Raw genomic sequence first — 20993 nt, forward strand, 5'->3', positions numbered from 1 at the left:
TGACTTTGACGATGACTACGACTACGCCCCGTTTCGGAAAGCCGATTTTCTTACTCCAGCTGTTTAAAGTCTAGAACTTAGCCAAATCCCAAGCTCGGAAACCGGCCCTTAAAGCTTGAATATTTCATAAGGATGTCAATCTAAGAGTTATGAATATTATGATAAATAATTTTATGAATAGATTTGAGGACAATATTACTTGTTACTTTCTGACTCTATATACAATATTAAGAAATATTAATTATTCTGGAAATAATTAAATAATATTGGACACTCTACTTTAGGTCAATAATTTTAGGAATGTATTCATTGTCAATTATTTGGTGCTTTCTGACTCGATAAACGATATTAAGAAAATGGATGCAAACACAAAACAAGTGAACTCACCAAAACCATTATTGAAGCATTTCATAGCTGCTCCAACCGCTGTTTCCAGCTGGATGACATTCAAATTGTTTTCAAGACTTTTGTGATTCACAATGACTTCCATATTTAATGAGCCTTGGTCAATTACTCTCTGGATTGCTGCAAACAACATAAACTTAACTTATAATTCAATCATTGAAACATGGCATGTTTCATGTTTATTAGGCCAGGCATTGAATGTTCAAAAAAAGGTTTAGAAGGGGAATTAGAAGAAAATTATGTAAACTATAATTTTGTATGGAACATTCATGTCCGCAAAATGCATAGTTTTTGAGATATTTGCGATAACACAAAGAATGGTACTTTCAAACATAGTGCTGGGGGGTAGGGGTGGGGTATTCTGATATGGTTACCTCCTTACACCCTGAAAAGGATTGCGGGGAAAATTGTCTTCCAAACTTTTCCCTCTATTGACTGGACTGTACAGTATAGTGAGGTCCACGCTATAATGGCAGTGGATAAAGAAAGGAGACCAGTGTTGCCGATTGCCTTCTATAGAAAGGCTGATATCGGTATATCTGATGTAATATTAACTATACATTCCTGTTGAAAAAAATCCCGTTGCTACTCCCGTTGGAAGGGTGACGCCAACTCCTCTGTATATCATTCATGAGTTCCCGGTGGTTCGGAACCCACCTAATACTTCAGTTCCACTCATTTCTTATTACCATCTACCTCATTACCCAAGCACAAGCCTAGAGCTCATGTGGGCATCCTTCAGCAAAAAATCAAACAATTATATTTCATTCGTCAAGTAAATATTTTTTCAATGATGGAATAGGCTAATGAATTTTCATAATCGAGATTGAATATTTTGTTGATTAATAATAATAGGACACTTATTGAATAGTCATTGAGCCCACTGCCTAACAAGTTTTATTGCTTCAAGGAAACAAACTCGCTAAAAATAATGCTTTCTATTAATTATTTTTATAGAACATATAATTTTTTATAAATATATATTTATATATTCATCTCCTATATTTATAAAATATTACCTCTGTACAGTATTATAGTTTAAGTTATTATTTTCATGTACATTGTTTATGAATGATCTAATTCAAAACAAGAAGCTATTACAAGATTCTTCTCATAGAATAACTTGAAGTAGCCTACCTATTAATTTAGGAAAGAAAAAAGCTGATCGTTACTAGAAACAGGTATAATCAATTAAAAAAGTACACTGCTCTATTCACTAGTACTGCTTATATTTATCATACCAACACATTGGAGAAGGCAAAACATTTTACAAGTCTAGAATTTATTCAGAATAAGACTGGATAATAAGACACACCTTAACGTCAGCCTTTGTTTTGTCAGTAACTTCCATAACGAACTCTGGTTGTTTGCTTTTTTCGTCCAACAAGAGGTTGAGAATATTGAGGTCAACTGTGGCTCCCAGGTTGTCGATGTTGGAGATGAAGCAGTATTCTCTTCCCTGCAACAAACAATCAATGTTATTGCATTGTAAAAGATGAACAATACTATTTTACAGAATTGAATATTAGACAACATAGGAAAGTTGAATTTATTCGGTACTACTCCATACGCATTCGTCATAATCAAAATATAAACTTGGTGGACTTTACAATTTTACTGATTGAAAATTAGAGCACTGGTTTTTAGTTATTATTCAAGAGAAAATTCACTATAAAGCCCTGAGTATCACCGATACGTCAATGAAGTTGTCAGAATATAAAATAGAAAAAAGTGTAATTGAATCATATAATATGAGAAACTGCTCAACTTTAAAGAAAAACACCAATAGTACAATTAAACAGATTTGATTTTATAATAATAGAACTATGAACCTCAGTTTTCATTCAGATACACTTTTCCATCTATGTTACGTATTCGATAGTTTCATCTATTCTTCTCAGAAAAATAAAGGCACAATAGAAGACAGCTTACCTGTTGAATGAATTTTTCAAGGAGACCGGAACAATGGAAGCTGTCGTAGAAGTCACCGTGCCCAGGAGGGTACCACCTTCAAATTAATTTGCATAAAATAAATATCGACTTCATCAAAGTTTTCAAAACACATACTTTTCATAAATTGAATCAATTTGGAAATATTCATTTGGTCTTAAGGATGTTGAAATAATATAATGTTTTTAGTGAACTTGAAAAATTTCCGTATAAAAGCCATTAAAATATTACTTCTGTACAGTATAATTATTATTTACATACACATTGTTTTATTCACTAGTACTGCTTATATTTATCATGACAACAATAATACACGAATTGCAATTACACAAAAACACATTGGAGAAGGCAAAACATTTTACAAGTCTAGAATTTATTCAGAATAAGACTGGATAATAAGACACACCTTAACGTCAGCCTTTGTTTTGTCAGTAACTTCCATAACGAACTCTGGTTGTTTGCTTTTTTCGTCCAACAAGAGGTTGAGAATATTGAGGTCAACTGTGGCTCCCAGGTTGTCGATGTTGGAGATGAAGCAGTATTCTCTTCCCTGCAACAAACAATCAATGTTATTGCATTGTAAAAGATGAACAATACTATTTTACAGAATTGAATATTAGACAACATAGGAAAGTTGAATTTATTCGGTACTACTCCATACGCATTCGTCATAATCAAAATATAAACTTGGTGGACTTTACAATTTTACTGATTGAAAATTAGAGCACTGGTTTTTAGTTATTATTCAAGAGAAAATTCACTATAAAGCCCTGAGTATCACCGATACGTCAATGAAGTTGTCAGAATATAAAATAGAAAAAAGTGTAATTGAATCATATAATATGAGAAACTGCTCAACTTTAAAGAAAAACACCAATAGTACAATTAAACAGATTTGATTTTATAATAATAGAACTATGAACCTCAGTTTTCATTCAGATACACTTTTCCATCTATGTTACGTATTCGATAGTTTCATCTATTCTTCTCAGAAAAATAAAGGCACAATAGAAGACAGCTTACCTGTTGAATGAATTTTTCAAGGAGACCGGAACAATGGAAGCTGTCGTAGAAGTCACCGTGCCCAGGAGGGTACCACCTTCAAATTAATTTGCATAAAATAAATATCGACTTCATCAAAGTTTTCAAAACACATACTTTTCATAAATTGAATCAATTTGGAAATATTCATTTGGTCTTAAGGATGTTGAAATAATATAATGTTTTTAGTGAACTTGAAAAATTTCCGTATAAAAGCCATTAAAATATTACTTCTGTACAGTATAATTATTATTTACATACACATTGTTTTATTCACTAGTACTGCTTATATTTATCATGACAACAATAATACACGAATTGCAATTACACAAAAACACATTGGAGAAGACCAAACATTTCTAAGTCTTAAATTTATTCTGAATTAAACATTTGAAGATTGATTTTATTCAATACAAAAATGAACTTTACATGATTATAAAAAAATTGTATTATTGATAAACCGGTAAATGTTTAATGAGATATTCAATTTTTACTTTCCTTGCCCTATTACCATAGGTAAGGAAAGTATTGCTTTCCGAAAAAAATTAAGGTACCCCAATTTATAAATTTCTATACGTTTCAAGGTCCCCTGAGTCCAAAAAAGTGGTTTTTGGGTATTGGTCTGTGTGTGTGTGTGTGTGTGTGTGTGTGTGTGTGTGTGTGTGTGTGTGTGTGTGTGTGTGTGTGTGTGTATGTGCGTCTGTGTACACGATATCTCATCTCCCAATTAACGGAATGACTTGAAATTTGAAAAGTAAGGTCCTTACAATATAAGGATCCGACACGAACAATTTCGATCAAATGCGATTCAAAATGGCGGCTGAAATGGCGAAAATGTTGTCAGAAACAGGGTTTTTCGCGATTTTCTCGAAAACGGCTCCAACGATTTTGATTAAAGTTATACCTGAAATAGTCATCGATAAGCTCTATCAACTACCACAAGTCCCATGTCTGTAAAAATTTCAGGAGATCCGCCCCATCTATGCAAAGTTTGATTTTATATTCTAAATTATCAAGCTTCAGATACAATTTAAACAAAATATTTCGACTGGAATAGATTGAGCATGAGAATCTCTACAATTAATGTTCAGTAACATTTTCACCTGAAATTAAAAATAAACTCGAAAATCGAGAAAATGTGATCATCCAATTGCAAACTATTGGCAACTGTTGATTCTATTAAATGATTCACTATGTTGAGATAGCAGACCTCGTGTGTTTCCAGCGTCATTACCCTGTCACCAGCTGGCTCTAATCTTTGAATAGTAGACTTGAGATGCGCGGGTACACTACCGTAGCGTCAAGTGATCAATTTTCATAACGGCAAGGAAAGTTGTGTGAGTGCGCCACACCAGATTTTTAAAAGTGTGAAGGTTTCTGCATTGCTTTGCAGTATGAGAAAGCAATACTCATTTATTGGTACCATCAATTGTCATACAGTGATTGGAGGACAAACAACAGGTTCAACCCATAGCTATTTCTGAATACTTAAGCAATCAAAATAGGATATCATGAGTTTATGATAGAGTAGAATGAGTCTATGACAACTTGTAGACTATGGCCTATGAGGTAACGCTTGATAACTAATATATTAATAATTGAAGGTGACAATATACTTACGCTTCTAATTTTGAATCGATGTTGAAGGTGTGAGAGACTGGTAGAAGAGTTTCCTTGGCGACACGAGGGAAGCAGCTCTGGTTGAAAGTGTAGATTTCCACTTGAAGTCCTTTGTATTTGCGGATGATTTTCTGAGTGTCCTCGTCGGTGTTGAACGAGTTCATCAGCACTAGCGGCACATTCGCTTTGTAAGTTTTATTCAGGTGCTGTGAAACACACAATACATTATAACTAGCAGGTAATCCTTGCTCCGCAAGGGTCTAATTAAAAACTTGACAAACTGAAAACTTGACGCACTAAAATCATAAAGATTTTTTTCTATAATGTACTACTTAATATCGGGGCACCGAGCTTCGCTCGTCATTTATTTATTGATAAACAGTACTCAATTCTTTAAAATGATTGGGGAAGGACTAACAGGCACAGCCCAAAACTGTTTCTTCCCCGAATTTTGATTTATACACTATAAATATTCCAAAAAGTAGGTTAAGTTCCATACACTTGGATTCAGGTCTAATTTTCAGTCCAAACATTTGAAAACAGAAAAGTTGTAATTTAAATTGCTTACAAACCAAATTGAAAACCAAAATAACACTCACTAAACGTTTTCGAGATCCGTTGAACATAAATAACCATATTATATAACCATATAACCAGATATAAAAATAGAAAAATATAAACAGATATACAGAAATCGCTCGCTCAATAATATAATAGGATTGTATAAATGAATAAAGAAAATAAACCTATAACCATCCTCGGTAAATAAAGAGTATGCAAAATTTCAAGTAAATCAGTCCAGTTGTTCAGTCTGAAAAGAAACCCTTTTTCCTTTTCTCTCTCTCTCTCTCTCTTTTACTCTTTCTCTTTTCTATTCTTTTTGCAAAGCGCGCGTGACCTAGATTTAAAACCCTGATGCTCCAAAGCTTCTATCGTTTTGCCTTGCGTCATATGGAAGCCGAGCAAATTTTTACTAGTCGTGTGTGAGCTCGTTCGTTGAGGACTGAAGTAAAAGTCCGGCTGTTCTGGTGAAGGGGATAGATTTTGTTCTTGTTTTATAATACAGTTTTCCTGTACAGTTCGGCAGTTTAAGAGAATTGTATTATTGAATAAAAGGGATCTGAACCCACTTCATTAGATCAGTTTTTTTTATTTATTTTTCATTAATAATTAACGTCGCGATTAACCAGTGGATGCCAAATTGGGGGCCATTATCATAAAGGTAGGTGACTACTGAGTCATTGTTTTAATTTTTCCATAACCACAACAATTTAATCTTCACTAGCAGCCAAGCGAGTAGCCCTTGAAATATTTATCTATTTATTGTTATTTCATAATTTATAATTATAATCTAATTTTTTTGTACAAATAATTTATTGTTTTGTTTTAATTATCAAAACCAGTACGATCATTTCTTGTTTTCATTTCCCCACCTTTACATACTCGGTGTAGGCACATATTGCTTACATATTTGGTGGAGGTTTATCCTGCCGTCCAGATCGTGTTTACACGTAGCGTCAAGTGATCAATTTTCATAACGGCAAGGAAAGTTGTGTGAGTGCGCCACACCAGATTTTTAAAAGTGTGAAGGTTTCTGCATTGCTTTGCAGTATGAGAAAGCAATACTCATTTATTGGTACCATCAATTGTCATACAGTGATTGGAGGACAAACAACAGGTTCAACCCATAGCTATTTCTGAATACTTAAGCAATCAAAATAGGATATCATGAGTTTATGATAGAGTAGAATGAGTCTATGACAACTTGTAGACTATGGCCTATGAGGTAACGCTTGATAACTAATATATTAATAATTGAAGGTGACAATATACTTACGCTTCTAATTTTGAATCGATGTTGAAGGTGTGAGAGACTGGTAGAAGAGTTTCCTTGGCGACACGAGGGAAGCAGCTCTGGTTGAAAGTGTAGATTTCCACTTGAAGTCCTTTGTATTTGCGGATGATTTTCTGAGTGTCCTCGTCGGTGTTGAACGAGTTCATCAGCACTAGCGGCACATTCGCTTTGTAAGTTTTATTCAGGTGCTGTGAAACACACAATACATTATAACTAGCAGGTAATCCTTGCTCCGCAAGGGTCTAATTAAAAACTTGACAACTGAAAACTTGACGCACTAAAATCATAAAGATTTTTTTCTATAATGTACTACTTAATATCGGGGCACCGAGCTTCGCTCGTCATTTATTTATTGATAAACAGTACTCAATTCTTTAAAATGATTGGGGAAGGACTAACAGGCACAGCCCAAAACTGTTTCTTCCCCGAATTTTGATTTATACACTATAAATATTCCAAAAAGTAGGTTAAGTTCCATACACTTGGATTCAGGTCTAATTTTCAGTCCAAACATTTGAAAACAGAAAAGTTGTAATTTAAATTGCTTACAAACCAAATTGAAAACCAAAATAACACTCACTAAACGTTTTCGAGATCCGTTGAACATAAATAACCATATTATATAACCATATAACCAGATATAAAAATAGAAAAATATAAACAGATATACAGAAATCGCTCGCTCAATAATATAATAGGATTGTATAAATGAATAAAGAAAATAAACCTATAACCATCCTCGGTAAATAAAGAGTATGCAAAATTTCAAGTAAATCAGTCCAGTTGTTCAGTCTGAAAAGAAACCATTTTTCCTTTTCTCTCTCTCTCTCTTTTACTCTTTCTCTTTTCTATTCTTTTTGCAAAGCGCGCGTGACCTAGATTTAAAACCCTGATGCTCCAAACCTTCTATCGTTTTGCCTTGCGTCATATGGAAGCCGAGCAAATTTTCAAATTGTGCACATGATCAGCCGTTTGAAATAGATACTCATGATCAGCGTTTGAAATTGATGGAATTCGACAATGACGTTACAGTCAAGTTTAGGTTGGGTGTGTGGAATGGCAAATTATAAAATAAAAATTGGATCTTGGAAAAAAATGAATTTTAGTGCATTTCTGCAAACTTACTCATCATCCCCTTTAATTTGACGTTTTTTGAGTTTAGATTTTTGTTTTTGATTTAATGACATACTACTAAGATAGCTAATAAACTTACTTATGAAATACTCACATTTTATTCAGATTTTTAAAGCATTAAGTGGAGCTGAAATTTCTGGGGATTTCTTAAGGCATAAGTCTATTTGTTTTGAAAATTGACCAGTTTCAAATAAGTAATATCAATTCCGCAAAAATATGATGAATCATCAGCGACGTTGTTCAGTGATAATACCTAATCTTATCCATCATCATAATTACATTGAAACAATCACATAACTCGCTATCTATGGTCGAGCCACTGAAAGGAACAGAACACGATTGCATGGGAAGCCAGACCTTGAATGACCACCGACTTGAGTAAGCGAGCCTTCTCCTAATATATTTAAAGAAAACTAAATGTTTACAATTTTTCATATGACTCCAGTCGCGGATACCAGACTTTCCGACCGTTCAACTTGAATTATTTAAAATTACGTAATCAAAGGCTTATTTTGATCAAACTTTTTTCAATGTTATAAAATGAGAAATTTTACTACTTTTACAACAAATTTGAACGTGGTCTCGTTTATTTTCACGCTATTTCACTTTATTGAGCATGTCGTGTCACGAGGAAACTTTTAGTCGCGAGTATCTAATGAATTGATATGGAGCGTACAATCGACTAAGATTCGAAACATGGATCGTCTTATCATTTGAGATTTGGATTATGATTATGAGAAGTAAATTGAAGGTTAAAGTTAGCTTAGAGGAAGGATTGGGGTTGGGATTTAGTTTTAAAATGGCAATATGCTAGTATTATTTAGAATTTTTCAATCATTTTGAATTTAGAATCAGAATTTTTGTCATCGTAGTTAGACAGAACACTTGGAGCGCTGATGTATGGAATCGGTAGTGTGAGTAGTGCCTAAAGGTGCGTACAGATATACGCGCCTCGAACACGCTCCGCACTCGCTCCGATCATGAAAGTTACGCGAGATGTTACTTACGCAAGGAATCGCTAGAGGTTCGAAATAAGCTGTGGCTACAGTTACGGTAACCGTAGCTCCAGTTAGCGTTCCGGTAATCATTTGCGCATGCACATGTGCATTGTGGTGTTGGTGGTTTTTGATCACATGTTTATGATTTCTAAGTAACCTATTGTTTCAATGTTTCAATCATGAAGTTGACATCCTTCCAGGATTTGAAAAAATATAGCAGTGAAAAAAAAATTAAAGGATGAGCTTGTATATTATGAATTGAAGTAAAAATGTACTCTTGGTGGTGTAATGAGAAGTAAGTCCAAGTGACATCGACCAAAAAAAAAATTAAGGAAAAGCTATGCAAAGAGCCTTTAAATGAATCATTATAGACCTAAGCTATTTATTACCGAAACCCCCGATTTTTTTTGTGGGGTGTAGGGGGAGTTCTGTACCTGAAACCCCGAAAGATAGATTAGGAAACAACTTCAGAAGTGATACTTTCAGTTTCAGTTGAGCCTGTGAAAATCAGAGTGGTGTGTCATATCAACCTTCTTCTGAGAAATTAAAGGTTTTATAGGAGCTATTCACTCAATTCCCAAGTGAGAAGGTGAAGAATTTAATGTTTTCAGGGTCACAAGCATGTATTGTCCTCACTAATGACTATTGATTTGACCAAGAAAATAATCAATTAACATTTTTGTAGGCGTGTTAATGAGAAAAAATGATCAGTTAACATTTTTGTAGGTGTGTTAATTACATGCACCACTCTGAACACTATGATGAATATGACTCTCTCTCTCTCCTCCTGGACAGTTCCTTGAACCATATGACTTACACCACTCTTCTAGTAATAGATTAATAGTTCTAGAACCCATAACTGGACTTAACTCGAAAATAAAAAAAAATGACTTACACCACTCTGATTTTCACAGGGTCAGTCGGTGTTCAATTTTCAGCTGCTCTAATATAATTATGCTCTATTCAGATATGCTACACCATATATCCGCATATATACGCACTAAGCTTACCTTGTCTAAATACAGCATTGTAATGCGTATATGGATATAATATAGGCATTACAATGCTGTATTTAGACAAGGTAAGCTCCGGTAATGAGTGCTGTGACAACGACGTTTGTTGGCGCATGCGCAAACGAAGTCATAACTTTACCGGAACGCGAATTTCAGCTACGGTTACCGTAACTGTAGCCACTGCGTTCGAAATATGTTCGAAGGATGATCGCGCACTTGTCGTATTGTTGACTTCGCTACAACCTAACCTCACAAATGTGATCACTTAATCCTGCTGATCGGGTGACAAAACTAAATGAAATATTGTGACCAGAGGATTGCTGGGTAGCATAATAATACATTATGTTTATATAATAGTAATAATGATGATAATTATTATGTTTGTTGCATTTAGGTTGATGTTTTATTACAAAAAGGTGATGTCTGTCAATGATTTGGAATGTGAAAGGCGTGGTTGGGTGTTTGGCTTCTTTCTTCTAAATTCTAATATGCTGGTACCTATTATTGAAAATATTTTTATAATTTTACATTATTTAATTTTAATGATATAATAATTAATTATTAATTTTGATATTTTTATATGCTAACACACAAAGATCGTGACTGATCCAACAAAAACGTTAACCGCGCATGCGCAACTATTGGTTAGTTCGACCAAGGAACTTGCCAAGCTCGAGCTCTGTTACACGCTCTGTTCGTGTTCCCCTCTTGCTCCACTTGCGATCATCAATCGATCTGCTCGAGTGAAGTTCGATTGCGGAGCAGAGCGTAAGCCTGTACGCACCTTAAGACTACATGCTCATGGCATTCAGTAGCAAAGAGATCCTCCTCGTCGTCGTAAAACCGAATGTACCTTCGTACAAGTAAACTAAACACTCATCCTTAGGCCTGACTTTTATCACTTGTCAACTCCTGATTGAGCTTTTACAAAAATATGTAAAACCGTTCCACAACACGTCAACACATATATAATATTTTGAGCTAATCAAAATAATTATAAATTAATTCCAATGCAAAATTCAAGAAATCCTTAAACCTTGGATAAGAAAAATAGTTATTAAAATTATAGTAATTGAACATAAGTGTATAAATAGAAAGTGAAATAAAATTATAAATAATAGATCATAATAGTACGGTATTGTACAAAATACTCGATTCTGCACAGTGAGGTTCAGAAAGTGACATTATGAATTTTAGTGAAGAAATAATGGCAAATTGATAATAGTAGGCTACTGACTTCGAGCTGCTGTACAGTGAGATCGAGGAAGGTGAGGTCGCTGCGCACTGGGATGACCGACTTGGGACCATGGCAGCCCATCGAAGTGCCCAGACCTCCATTCAGCTTCACCACTATCAGCTTGTCCAGCATTTCGTGGATGTGCTCGGTCGTCGGCTCTGGGAGGGTTCCATAGTTGCGCACCTGACACACCAATAGTCAAGTTTTAACAAACAAAGTTGTCACTTGATCATCATGTATAGATAGTCAATCCTTACATACTGAAATGGATCAAGTTTCAGTGTTACAGACTTGTACGCGAGACAATAAAAACCTTTTGAATTGTAACAAGACTACAGACGAAAGGTGTTTCGATGTGTGCAACTATAAAAAATGTGAGAATACTATATTTTTTCAACTTCAATTATTTATCACAAACTTTTCCGCAAAAATAGAGATGTGGATCCCGTGAAGCTGATCTTTCTGGGAGTGGTGAATTCCTTACAAATCAATGGATCATAATGAACAATATAGAATGTACTTTCAATTTCACTGGATTTGTAACTCTACTGAGCCTCATTAATTCTTACAACTGAATTTCAAGATATGCAACGATCGGCCTCCACTACTAATTTTCAAATTTTGAACCAATTCTGTAAAGAAATTAGAGTAAGTTTTATGATTAGATGGATCATAATTATTATATTATAAAATGTTATTACTACCAATGATAGTTAGCAGATAAACAGCATGAAATATTAGAATCTTTCTTGAACATTCAATTAAAGTAATCACTATCCAAAGTGATAGAAATTCTTCTAATTTGGTTGTAGAAAGCGAATCCCTACCTATCTATGCATTGAATTCTTCAAATGATAGACTTGAGAGGAGAATAATACTGTACGTGAATTGCAAATAGTAATCTTAAGGCCAAAAAGTAAACTTACGGATCACAATAAAAACTCTAGAGTTCACTTGAGTAGGGAATTTGGTTCTTAATTTATAAAAATTTTCACTATCTCCTTCAGTTATATATTATATTGTTGACCTCTTTCGTGCAATTTCTGTATCTGATTCCAGAGGGTAAAATATTGTAGGTCACGTGGAAATATTACAATTATTATACTGGAATTGGTGGAACGAATTATACGTTTTTATTGGAACAGCTGAAGAAGGCGTAGTATCATAATATGATGACTCAATAAAAAAGTTTGTGCATTAATTTGTAGAATAGAAATCCATTATTCGAGTATAGTGATCCTTGGGGAACTTCTATTTCTGATACCAGAGATTCAAGTATTCTAGTACACTCAAAAATCACAAGTAGTGAACTGATTCTTCATGTTATTTTTATTGAAATTTGTATTATGTTGAAAATTATTGTATTGTGTGAAGAAGGCATAATAGGTTTCTACCTGTTGTCTCCATTAATAAAAACTATAAATAACAATCATCATAAGAGAAAACAAACAGGATGGTACAAAAGTCACAATCCATTACAAAATTTATCACACAGATTTGCTTACATAGGGCTTAGTGACTTGAATATGAAACCACTAGAATCCAAATAAACTGAGCTCTTATGTCTTGTTTGTAAAGAGATCTAGAAATGTTGTGTTCAATAAATAACCCACAACAGATAGAATTTTATGGGATTAGGGAAACAGCTAGTGAAACAGGTTGTGGGCAATGACTTTTGGGCCACCCTGCATATTAACTTCTACATCTGATCTCAACATTCCATCCACCCACATCACTTTTATAAAGTGCAAATAAAAAGACATCTATCTATCCATCATTATGACATTCCAGTAAACTTGGACAATAATTGTCCTAAACGATAATAATAGTTGAATATGAGAGAAAACTGACAGCTCCTTCGGGCAGCTTCTGGATCTGGTCCCAGTAGACGGAGGGCCCGGTCTCACGCAGGAAGCGGTCGAAGAGCCGCGAGAAGCCATTCATCTGCTTGCTGACGACTTCGCGGGCTGCGTCCGGCGCCGAACTCACGATCTGGTCCAGTTCGCCCTGCAGGCGAATCAGCGCATCTCGCTTCATCACCTCTTTGAATTCGCGCGAACCCGACGGAGCTCTCTGATGCCCACGCACCTGTTCACAACACACAACATTTAAATTATTTCTATCGTCAAAATCCCATACATTACAAAAATTAACAATATACTATGAATATAATAAAGTAGAATTTAAATTTGAATTGAATTTATTTATTTCCATAAAATAATACAACATATTATAGAATATAATACATACACAGGGTATGGTAACTACAAAAAATTAAAATTAATTGAATAACGCAATACATAATAGTGGAAATTATCCCCATTACTTTGATAAAACCATTATTACTATTACTAAATACTATTATTATCAATATAAATTATAGATCTATTAATATTATACGGAAATATATTATACGGTGAATGAGTAATTCCAATAAATTCGGCACCTCTCATTCCCCACAACAGACTCAATCTCCCCTGGGGCATAAGGCAGCACTGGTGTTTTGTCAATACCATATGAGTGTCTTAGATGGTAATAGAGCACTCGCAGAGCAGCATTATGTCGATGGATGTAGCCTGCAGTTGCATGCACACAACAAGAAGACAGGATGTGCATGATCGTCTCTGGTGCTCTATGACACACCCTGCAACTGATATCAGGAACATCCATGTGCATACTCTGCAATACTCTGCTGTGGTATGACAATGTGTTGATGACACCATCTTGACATGTCAGTATGAAACCCTCAGTCTCAGATTTTAGGGCTGCTGAGTTCAGAAAAGCAAAAGTCGGTGGCTTGGACAATCCTTGCTCCTCAACATGCCTGTAGAAGACAACATGCAAGGACTTGTCCTTATGCTGCTGCAACAGGAGTCTGGACTCAGCAGTCTTTATTCTAGCCCTGAGCTGATTAGCCTCATGCTCTTCCTCCCTATCAGTGCCAAAATTGAGACCAAGGGTATTTGCTGCATGCTGTGCTGCCTTAAAATAGGAAGGCCCCTACCCCTGCAACTTCATGGTCTACTGTTATTATTATTATTAATTATACGCTGCTACATGGAAATATCAATACATCGTGCATATAAATGATAAGAACGCTAACAGAAAAAATGCATTTAAAGGGTCCAGATAAGCATAAAATACGACAGTTTTTATCCCCCAAAAACACAAATTAAACAAAGTACAATTCAAAGCAACAATTCAATAGAATAATAGTTGATACAATGAATACATGCAAGTTATGTGATATTCAGCTGTAATATGCAGAATGAGTAATACCTTTCAAAGGACTGCTTTCTACCATCTCAAATTATAATTTGTTATCTATACATTTATTTCGATTTGACCATGATACCCACATTAGTCTTAGACTTGATCAGGGGTAATGAGGACCATCACCAATAACGTAGTTTTGAATGGTCATAGGAAATCAAGTGATACAACTCTACTGCACCATTCAAGATACAACACTACAATGAAATTAAGCACTAGATTCATACTTGATGTAGCCTTGCTTTCTATTACTGCTTCAAAGTATTGCTCATATCATCTATAAAAGAATGGAAAATATTTCTTACTTCATCGTCACCAGAATTTACAAAGTCAGAACCAAATATGAGATTGTACAAAGTACCAGCACCATCCATCTTCATGATTATTACAAATGATACAGTGGAGATTTCTAAAAAAATCGAGAAATAAGTTTGAACACCGGTTATAAGAATGCTCAAAATAAACTGAATGTGATCTAGCATAATGACTTAGTTAATGACCGATTTTTGACGTTCATATACATTCGTGCGAATAATCATTATTCACATGGCATTCAGAGCTCACTCATATTGAAAATTGTTGTTTTCATGTTACCTTACCAATTAATAGTACTGCAATATTATATACTATTACTGTATAACGCAGTGTTACTAAAGTACAGTATTGAATCAAACATCAAAATACATGTTCTTCAGTGAATTCTTCACTGATCTTGTTCTTCAGTTCTTTAGTTTTGGTACTATCAGCGCGAATTTGTTATGTTCCCTTCAGTTCAATATTACTAGTATTTCTGTAAACAGTAGACCTCGCGCAGTTATAAACCACAGACTCCTCCTATACTGTCCATCAGAGTAAATCTTGTCTGTATGTCGTGTCGACGAGATATCGGTGTGAAAACGGCTGATGGCTTTTGGGGTTGGTGTATCAAAAATGCTAACATCAGAAGCTTATATCCTCCAAGACCTAAGATGCGTTTACATCAAAGTTATTAACAAAATGTTAATAACTTAATCCTTATACATTCTATTGGATTGAACGGAACTTGACAAACACATATGTTCATGTGTTCATAATAAGGATTAAGTTATTAACATTTTGTTAATAGCTCTGGTGTGAAAGCAGCTATACTGGCAACATGTCAGCCCGAGTTGAAAGTAGAAAAAGGTCGAGAGAAGACTATTTTACTTTCAGTTAATTGAATGCGTCATTGCATGCAATTCATAGTCCACACAGCAGCTGATTTTTTACCAAGTTACATTGAGATATTAAATTGCATGCGTCATTGCATGCAATTAATAATCCACTCGACAGCTTATTTATGATGAATGAATTTAAGTCTGATTTTTACGGTACCTAATATTGGCGTTCAAAGGAGACTACTTTTCCTTTTGTATTATCCTTAAAATGCTAAATTAAAAAAAAACTTATAAATATATATATATATATATATAATATATATATATATATATACATCGACGCGAAATTCAAAAAGGAACATACCTGTCAAATTTCATAAAAATCTATTGCTGCCTTTCACCGTAAATGCGGAACATAAAGAGTGAGTCATATGTATGGGAACCCTTCAATAAGTTGGAGACTCTACCAATCATAAGTATAGTTTTACCAATAATTTCTTTAAAAACTAAAACTTCAATCAGTCGCCATTTTGGATACAAGTATCATAGAAAATTTCTATTGATGTCATCTTACTTGTTTAAAAAATACCTTTAAAATGATGTACACAATGGGTGTTTACATTTAAAATATATGAGTTGGGGGTTGTACCTAAGCCACTCCCTTATGAGGGGTTGAAATTCAGTTGTACGTCAAAAGGTAGAGTATTCGAAAAATAGCTTATCCTAAAAGTTACAGTAGGTATTATAATATCTACAACAGTCTCAAACTTATTGAGGGGTTCCCATACATATGACTCACTCTGTATAAACATACAATCAAATAAACATTATAAACATAAAGAGAAATGCCAAACCGTCGACTTGAATCTTAGACCACACTTCGCTCGGTCGATAATACTCATTAACCTCTATTTCTCTGGAAGCCAATTAATTAAATAGATTCAATATTCTGCAAACCACCAACCAATTGAGTTCCTTATATTATAATTGAAAGTATATTATTCTCTACTGGAATTCATTGTGGATCAAATCAATGATCAGCAACAGAATAAATAAAAGTATTTTCTCCTAAAAGACCAACCACCTCACCCATCAGAAAAAATGACAAAATATTGTAAAGTTTCGAAAAATTTCAGTTTAATTTTAATATCTGGAGTGTCATATTTATAGAAATAATAATAATAACAACTGATAATAACCTATTTTTAATTATTGATGTTTAGGATACAATATTTTTTTAAAAACCTTGAAAATTTCAATTTTTAATGAGATAAGAAGTATGATGTCAAAATAAATTTGGCATTGATGACACAAAAGTTCACAGTTTTACGCAAGAGCGATTTTTTCTAATTACGTTATCGTGTTCATGATAGGAAAGCCTTAATGTCTAGATCAAGGTTTTTACAGCTGAAGTGACCTACCGGGTTGAACGATAATTATTTGAACGATAAATTAGTCTAATGGAAGGTCAATACTCTTTTTGAGTCTGATATTATTTATTAAAACACGTAATTATAAATAACTTTTTATTAACTTATTTAACTCATCATTTATAAACTATTTGTCATAAGGATGAACAGGTTTCAGTTCATTATTCAGAAACTCGATCAAGTTTTACAACAAAGTACTTCATTTGAACAGTTTTGGGCAAAAACTTGCTATTCACTAACTCAATTTTAATTATTCGAAAATAATAATATGCAGAATTTCTGATTAATTGAATACGTATATTCAAGTCTAAGGCCCGGTTGCACAGAAGTCTGTTAAATCATTATTAAATCCACGGGAGCCAATCAGAGTAGGCTATTTTGAAAATAAGGCTAGGTACTCTGATTGTATCTCGTGACATTAATCACGGTTAAATCACGTGTTCATGGCACAAAAGTCTGTACGCAGCTTTACATGAAAGTTTCTAAGGGAAGGAAAACTATAGTTATTCTTTAATTCACTAATTGGAGCAAATTTCAATGGAAGATACTATCAAAAGCCATACTTATTAACGAAAGACATTATTAACGAATGAGATAACAGCAATTACAGATACTAGTGAAAGTTGTTTGGAAGATAATTCGAGTAATCCATGCAAATTCGAATTCAATGATTCACCATGTCAAAACCTTTGCATTCATTCATGGAATAGTACGAACCAAACATGGAAATAGCACATTTCTACAATCCAGTGAGTATTTAAAGACTACTACAAGAAGGGTGATAGGAGCAGAGCTATTTTTAGATACTCTTGTTAACAGCATGTAAGTGCTTCCAAGACCTATCTGGTATCAACTCGAACTTCCACAAATAACACACACCTAAATAATAAAAGAAGGGTTTTCACATTGGAGTTGATGGATAAGAAACATATTAAACGTGTCATTTTTTTAGGATTCAGCTTATTGAAAAACTCTCTCTCACTCCCTCCCCACATGTTTAAGGTTGTGTGGCGGAGAGGACCTGGAGTCCTCTAACTAAACAACAACTAATTTATATTTCCTAGCATATATTCAACCTTTTTTAAAGTAAAATTCAAGGAGAATATTGAGTTGGCTTTCGATCATCTACGTAAATGAATAAGTACTTCCAGTACGGTAATTAAAATTATTTCAAAATTTATAGCATAAATGGAAAAATATCATAAAGCGAACTGACAAGATCAGGTAGCTGTTCTTATTGTAGTATTATTAGACCAAATTTTATTTCAATAGAACTATTTCAAGTATATTTTATATGTTTTTTTTCAATAATTTGTATGATACTTAGTAGTATTATTGTTTTAAAAATAGCAGTTACAATACTATTTATTGTTTTTCAAATTAAAATTACTCGGCAGTTACATCCAATTTAGTGTGTATTTAAATAAATTGAGTTGAATTGAAAAATATTTGTTTAGAAGAAATCAAGTTGTTGAAAAGTATGTTGAAAAAGGAACATCTGCAACAATTTGAAAAGAGAATTTTGAACATACAACAGTGGACGGTGCTATACACATAATATATTATAAATTATGAAAACATTCAGTTCATTGAGGCTATAGGAGACGTACCTATAATAATTAAGAAACAAATTCTTATTAAAAATGTTATATTACTTGAAGTGATTGAGAAATTTCAACACGTACTGGTAACTGATATGCCGGTTGAATGGAAGACCTGTCCAATGGTTCTAGTCAACACTGACTGTTGTTTAAAAAATGAGAAAAAACTATCAGAATTCAATTGAGACGGCTGAACACTGTTATCAGAGTGTAGAGATGACTAGTGTGAGCCAAGTGTTTGTTTAACGTGTTCAACTGAATTTTTTATGAATGGAAGTTTCATCTCCACTAATTGTTATACTGTTTTTGATCAAGGTTCAACGAGATAAAATTCTAACTATGAAGTGAGTTGCGGATCTAACGCCGCCATAGTCACCAATCCATTTGAAGGTCTGAGCGCTCGTTTCTCAACATGACAACTAGGTACGCACAATTTTCTTGGGACATCTCTGTTCTTAAATTAAAAAATTACATTTCTACATTAAATTAATTATTCAAGGCTATTTTTCAATTTCCTAGAAGTTCTAATCTGCCAACAATGCAAATTTTGATGTTACTGTATTTATTCTGGATTCATAACTGGCATATATAAACAGGGTTTCATAAGGTCTAAATATGTTTTATAATAATTGGTTTGCAAGGAAATGAAAAGTTACTGCATCAATAATAAGCGAATCTATGTGAATTTAATAGAAGAAATATGCCTTAAGATAAATGTACAGATAATTCATTGAAAATCAGAAACAAGTTTCACAATTGAATAAAGGCTATTTAAAAAATCTGGTGTGGTGCACTTACACAACTTTCCTTGCCGTTATGAAAATTGATCAACTGACGCTAGTGTTCCCGCGCATCTCAAGTCTACTTTTCTAAGATCTGAGCCAGCTGGTGACAGGACAATAGCGCTGCAGACACACGAAGTCTGCTATCTCTTCATAGTGAATGATTTAATAGAATCAACAGTTGCCAACAGTTTGCAATTGAATAATCTTATTTTTCTCTAATTTCGAGCTTATTTTCAATTTTAGGTGAAAATGCTACTGGAAATTAATTGTAGAGATTTTTATGCTCAATCTTTTACACTTGAATTTTTTTGTTTAAATTGTATCTGAAGCCTGATAATTGGGAGTCTAAAATCAAACTTTGCATAGATGGTGCAGTGCTCCTGAAATTTTTACAGGTATGAGACTTGTGGCAGTTGATAGAGCTTATCAATGTCTTTTCTAGGTATGAATTTGATCAAAATCGTTGGAGCCGTTTTCGAGAAAATCGCGAAAAACCATGTTTTTGACAACATTTTCGCCATTTTAGCCGCCATATTGAATTGCATTTGATCGAAATTGTTCGTGTCGGATCCTTATAGTGTAAGGACCGTAAGTTCCAAATTTCAAGTCATTCCGTTAATTGGGAGATGAGATATCGTGTACACAGACGCACATACACTCATACACACACACATACAGACCAATACCCAAAAAACAACTTTTTTGGACTCAGGGACATTATAAGCTCTTTCAGTGCTATTTCAAGCATATAACTTCCTTCTCTTCTTATAGCTTGACTAGCATTATACATTGCATATTAACTAGTAGTTCTGTGAACAGTAGACCTCACGTAGTATTCTCATCCACAAGTACCTGATTGAAACTATAGACCTTATGGAAATACAGCAATAGACTGGCTTCTCCACACATCTGTGTAATCACTTGTCAGCTGATTTATGATGAATTAGGCTAATTTCACACTCTTTCGGTTCTTTTCGTTTTCGGCAAATTCCGATAAGTGTGAAACGGTAATTCGGTTTGAATTCGGTACCGAATAGAAACTGCATAGAACCGAACGCCCACTTGACTCTAATAAATTCCATCAGGTTTCAATTCGTTGCTAGCAAGAGGCTACTTTCACACACTTTCGGTTCGATTAGTTTTCGGAAAATTCCGATAAGTGTGAAACGATGATTCGGTTTGAATTCGGTACCAAATAGCAACCGCATAGCACCAAACGCCCCCTCGACACGAATAGGTTTCATTATATTCGAATTCGTTGCTATGGAAACAGGAAAAACAAAGTCTTTTACACATGCTTGCTTTTTTGTTTTATTTTAACCTGATATCGTGATTATCTGTTTCAAAATATTCCAAGTCAAAATCATATGGTCAATTCATTTCTGTTAGTTCACAGAAACATTTTTTCTCAATGAATAGTTTGCTAAAAAGATATGAAAGATATAAATTAAAACTAGGAAGAGTTTTTATTTTTTTATTTTTATTTTTTATTTTCCCACGAATATTACAGTCATG

At 33.9% G+C, this 20993-nt stretch overlaps 1 protein-coding gene across 1 annotated transcript in view; it reads right to left on the reverse strand.

The window, feature by feature from the left end:
* The window catches only part of LOC111054366 (UTP--glucose-1-phosphate uridylyltransferase), a 31330-nt gene extending 16415 nt beyond the window's left edge, over positions 1–14915 (reverse strand). The window contains 7 exon segments of the mRNA XM_039432455.1: positions 388–546; positions 1609–1864; positions 3379–3454; positions 6854–7059; positions 11254–11436; positions 13105–13341; positions 14832–14915. Of these exon segments, the coding sequence (XP_039288389.1) occupies positions 388–546; positions 1609–1864; positions 3379–3454; positions 6854–7059; positions 11254–11436; positions 13105–13341; positions 14832–14906 (1192 nt within the window). The 5' untranslated portion in view covers positions 14907–14915.
* Between the last annotated feature and the right edge of the window lie 6078 nt (positions 14916–20993).

This window comes from Nilaparvata lugens, chromosome 7, assembly GCF_014356525.2.
Source record: "Nilaparvata lugens isolate BPH chromosome 7, ASM1435652v1, whole genome shotgun sequence".
NCBI lineage: Eukaryota > Metazoa > Arthropoda > Insecta > Hemiptera > Delphacidae > Nilaparvata > Nilaparvata lugens.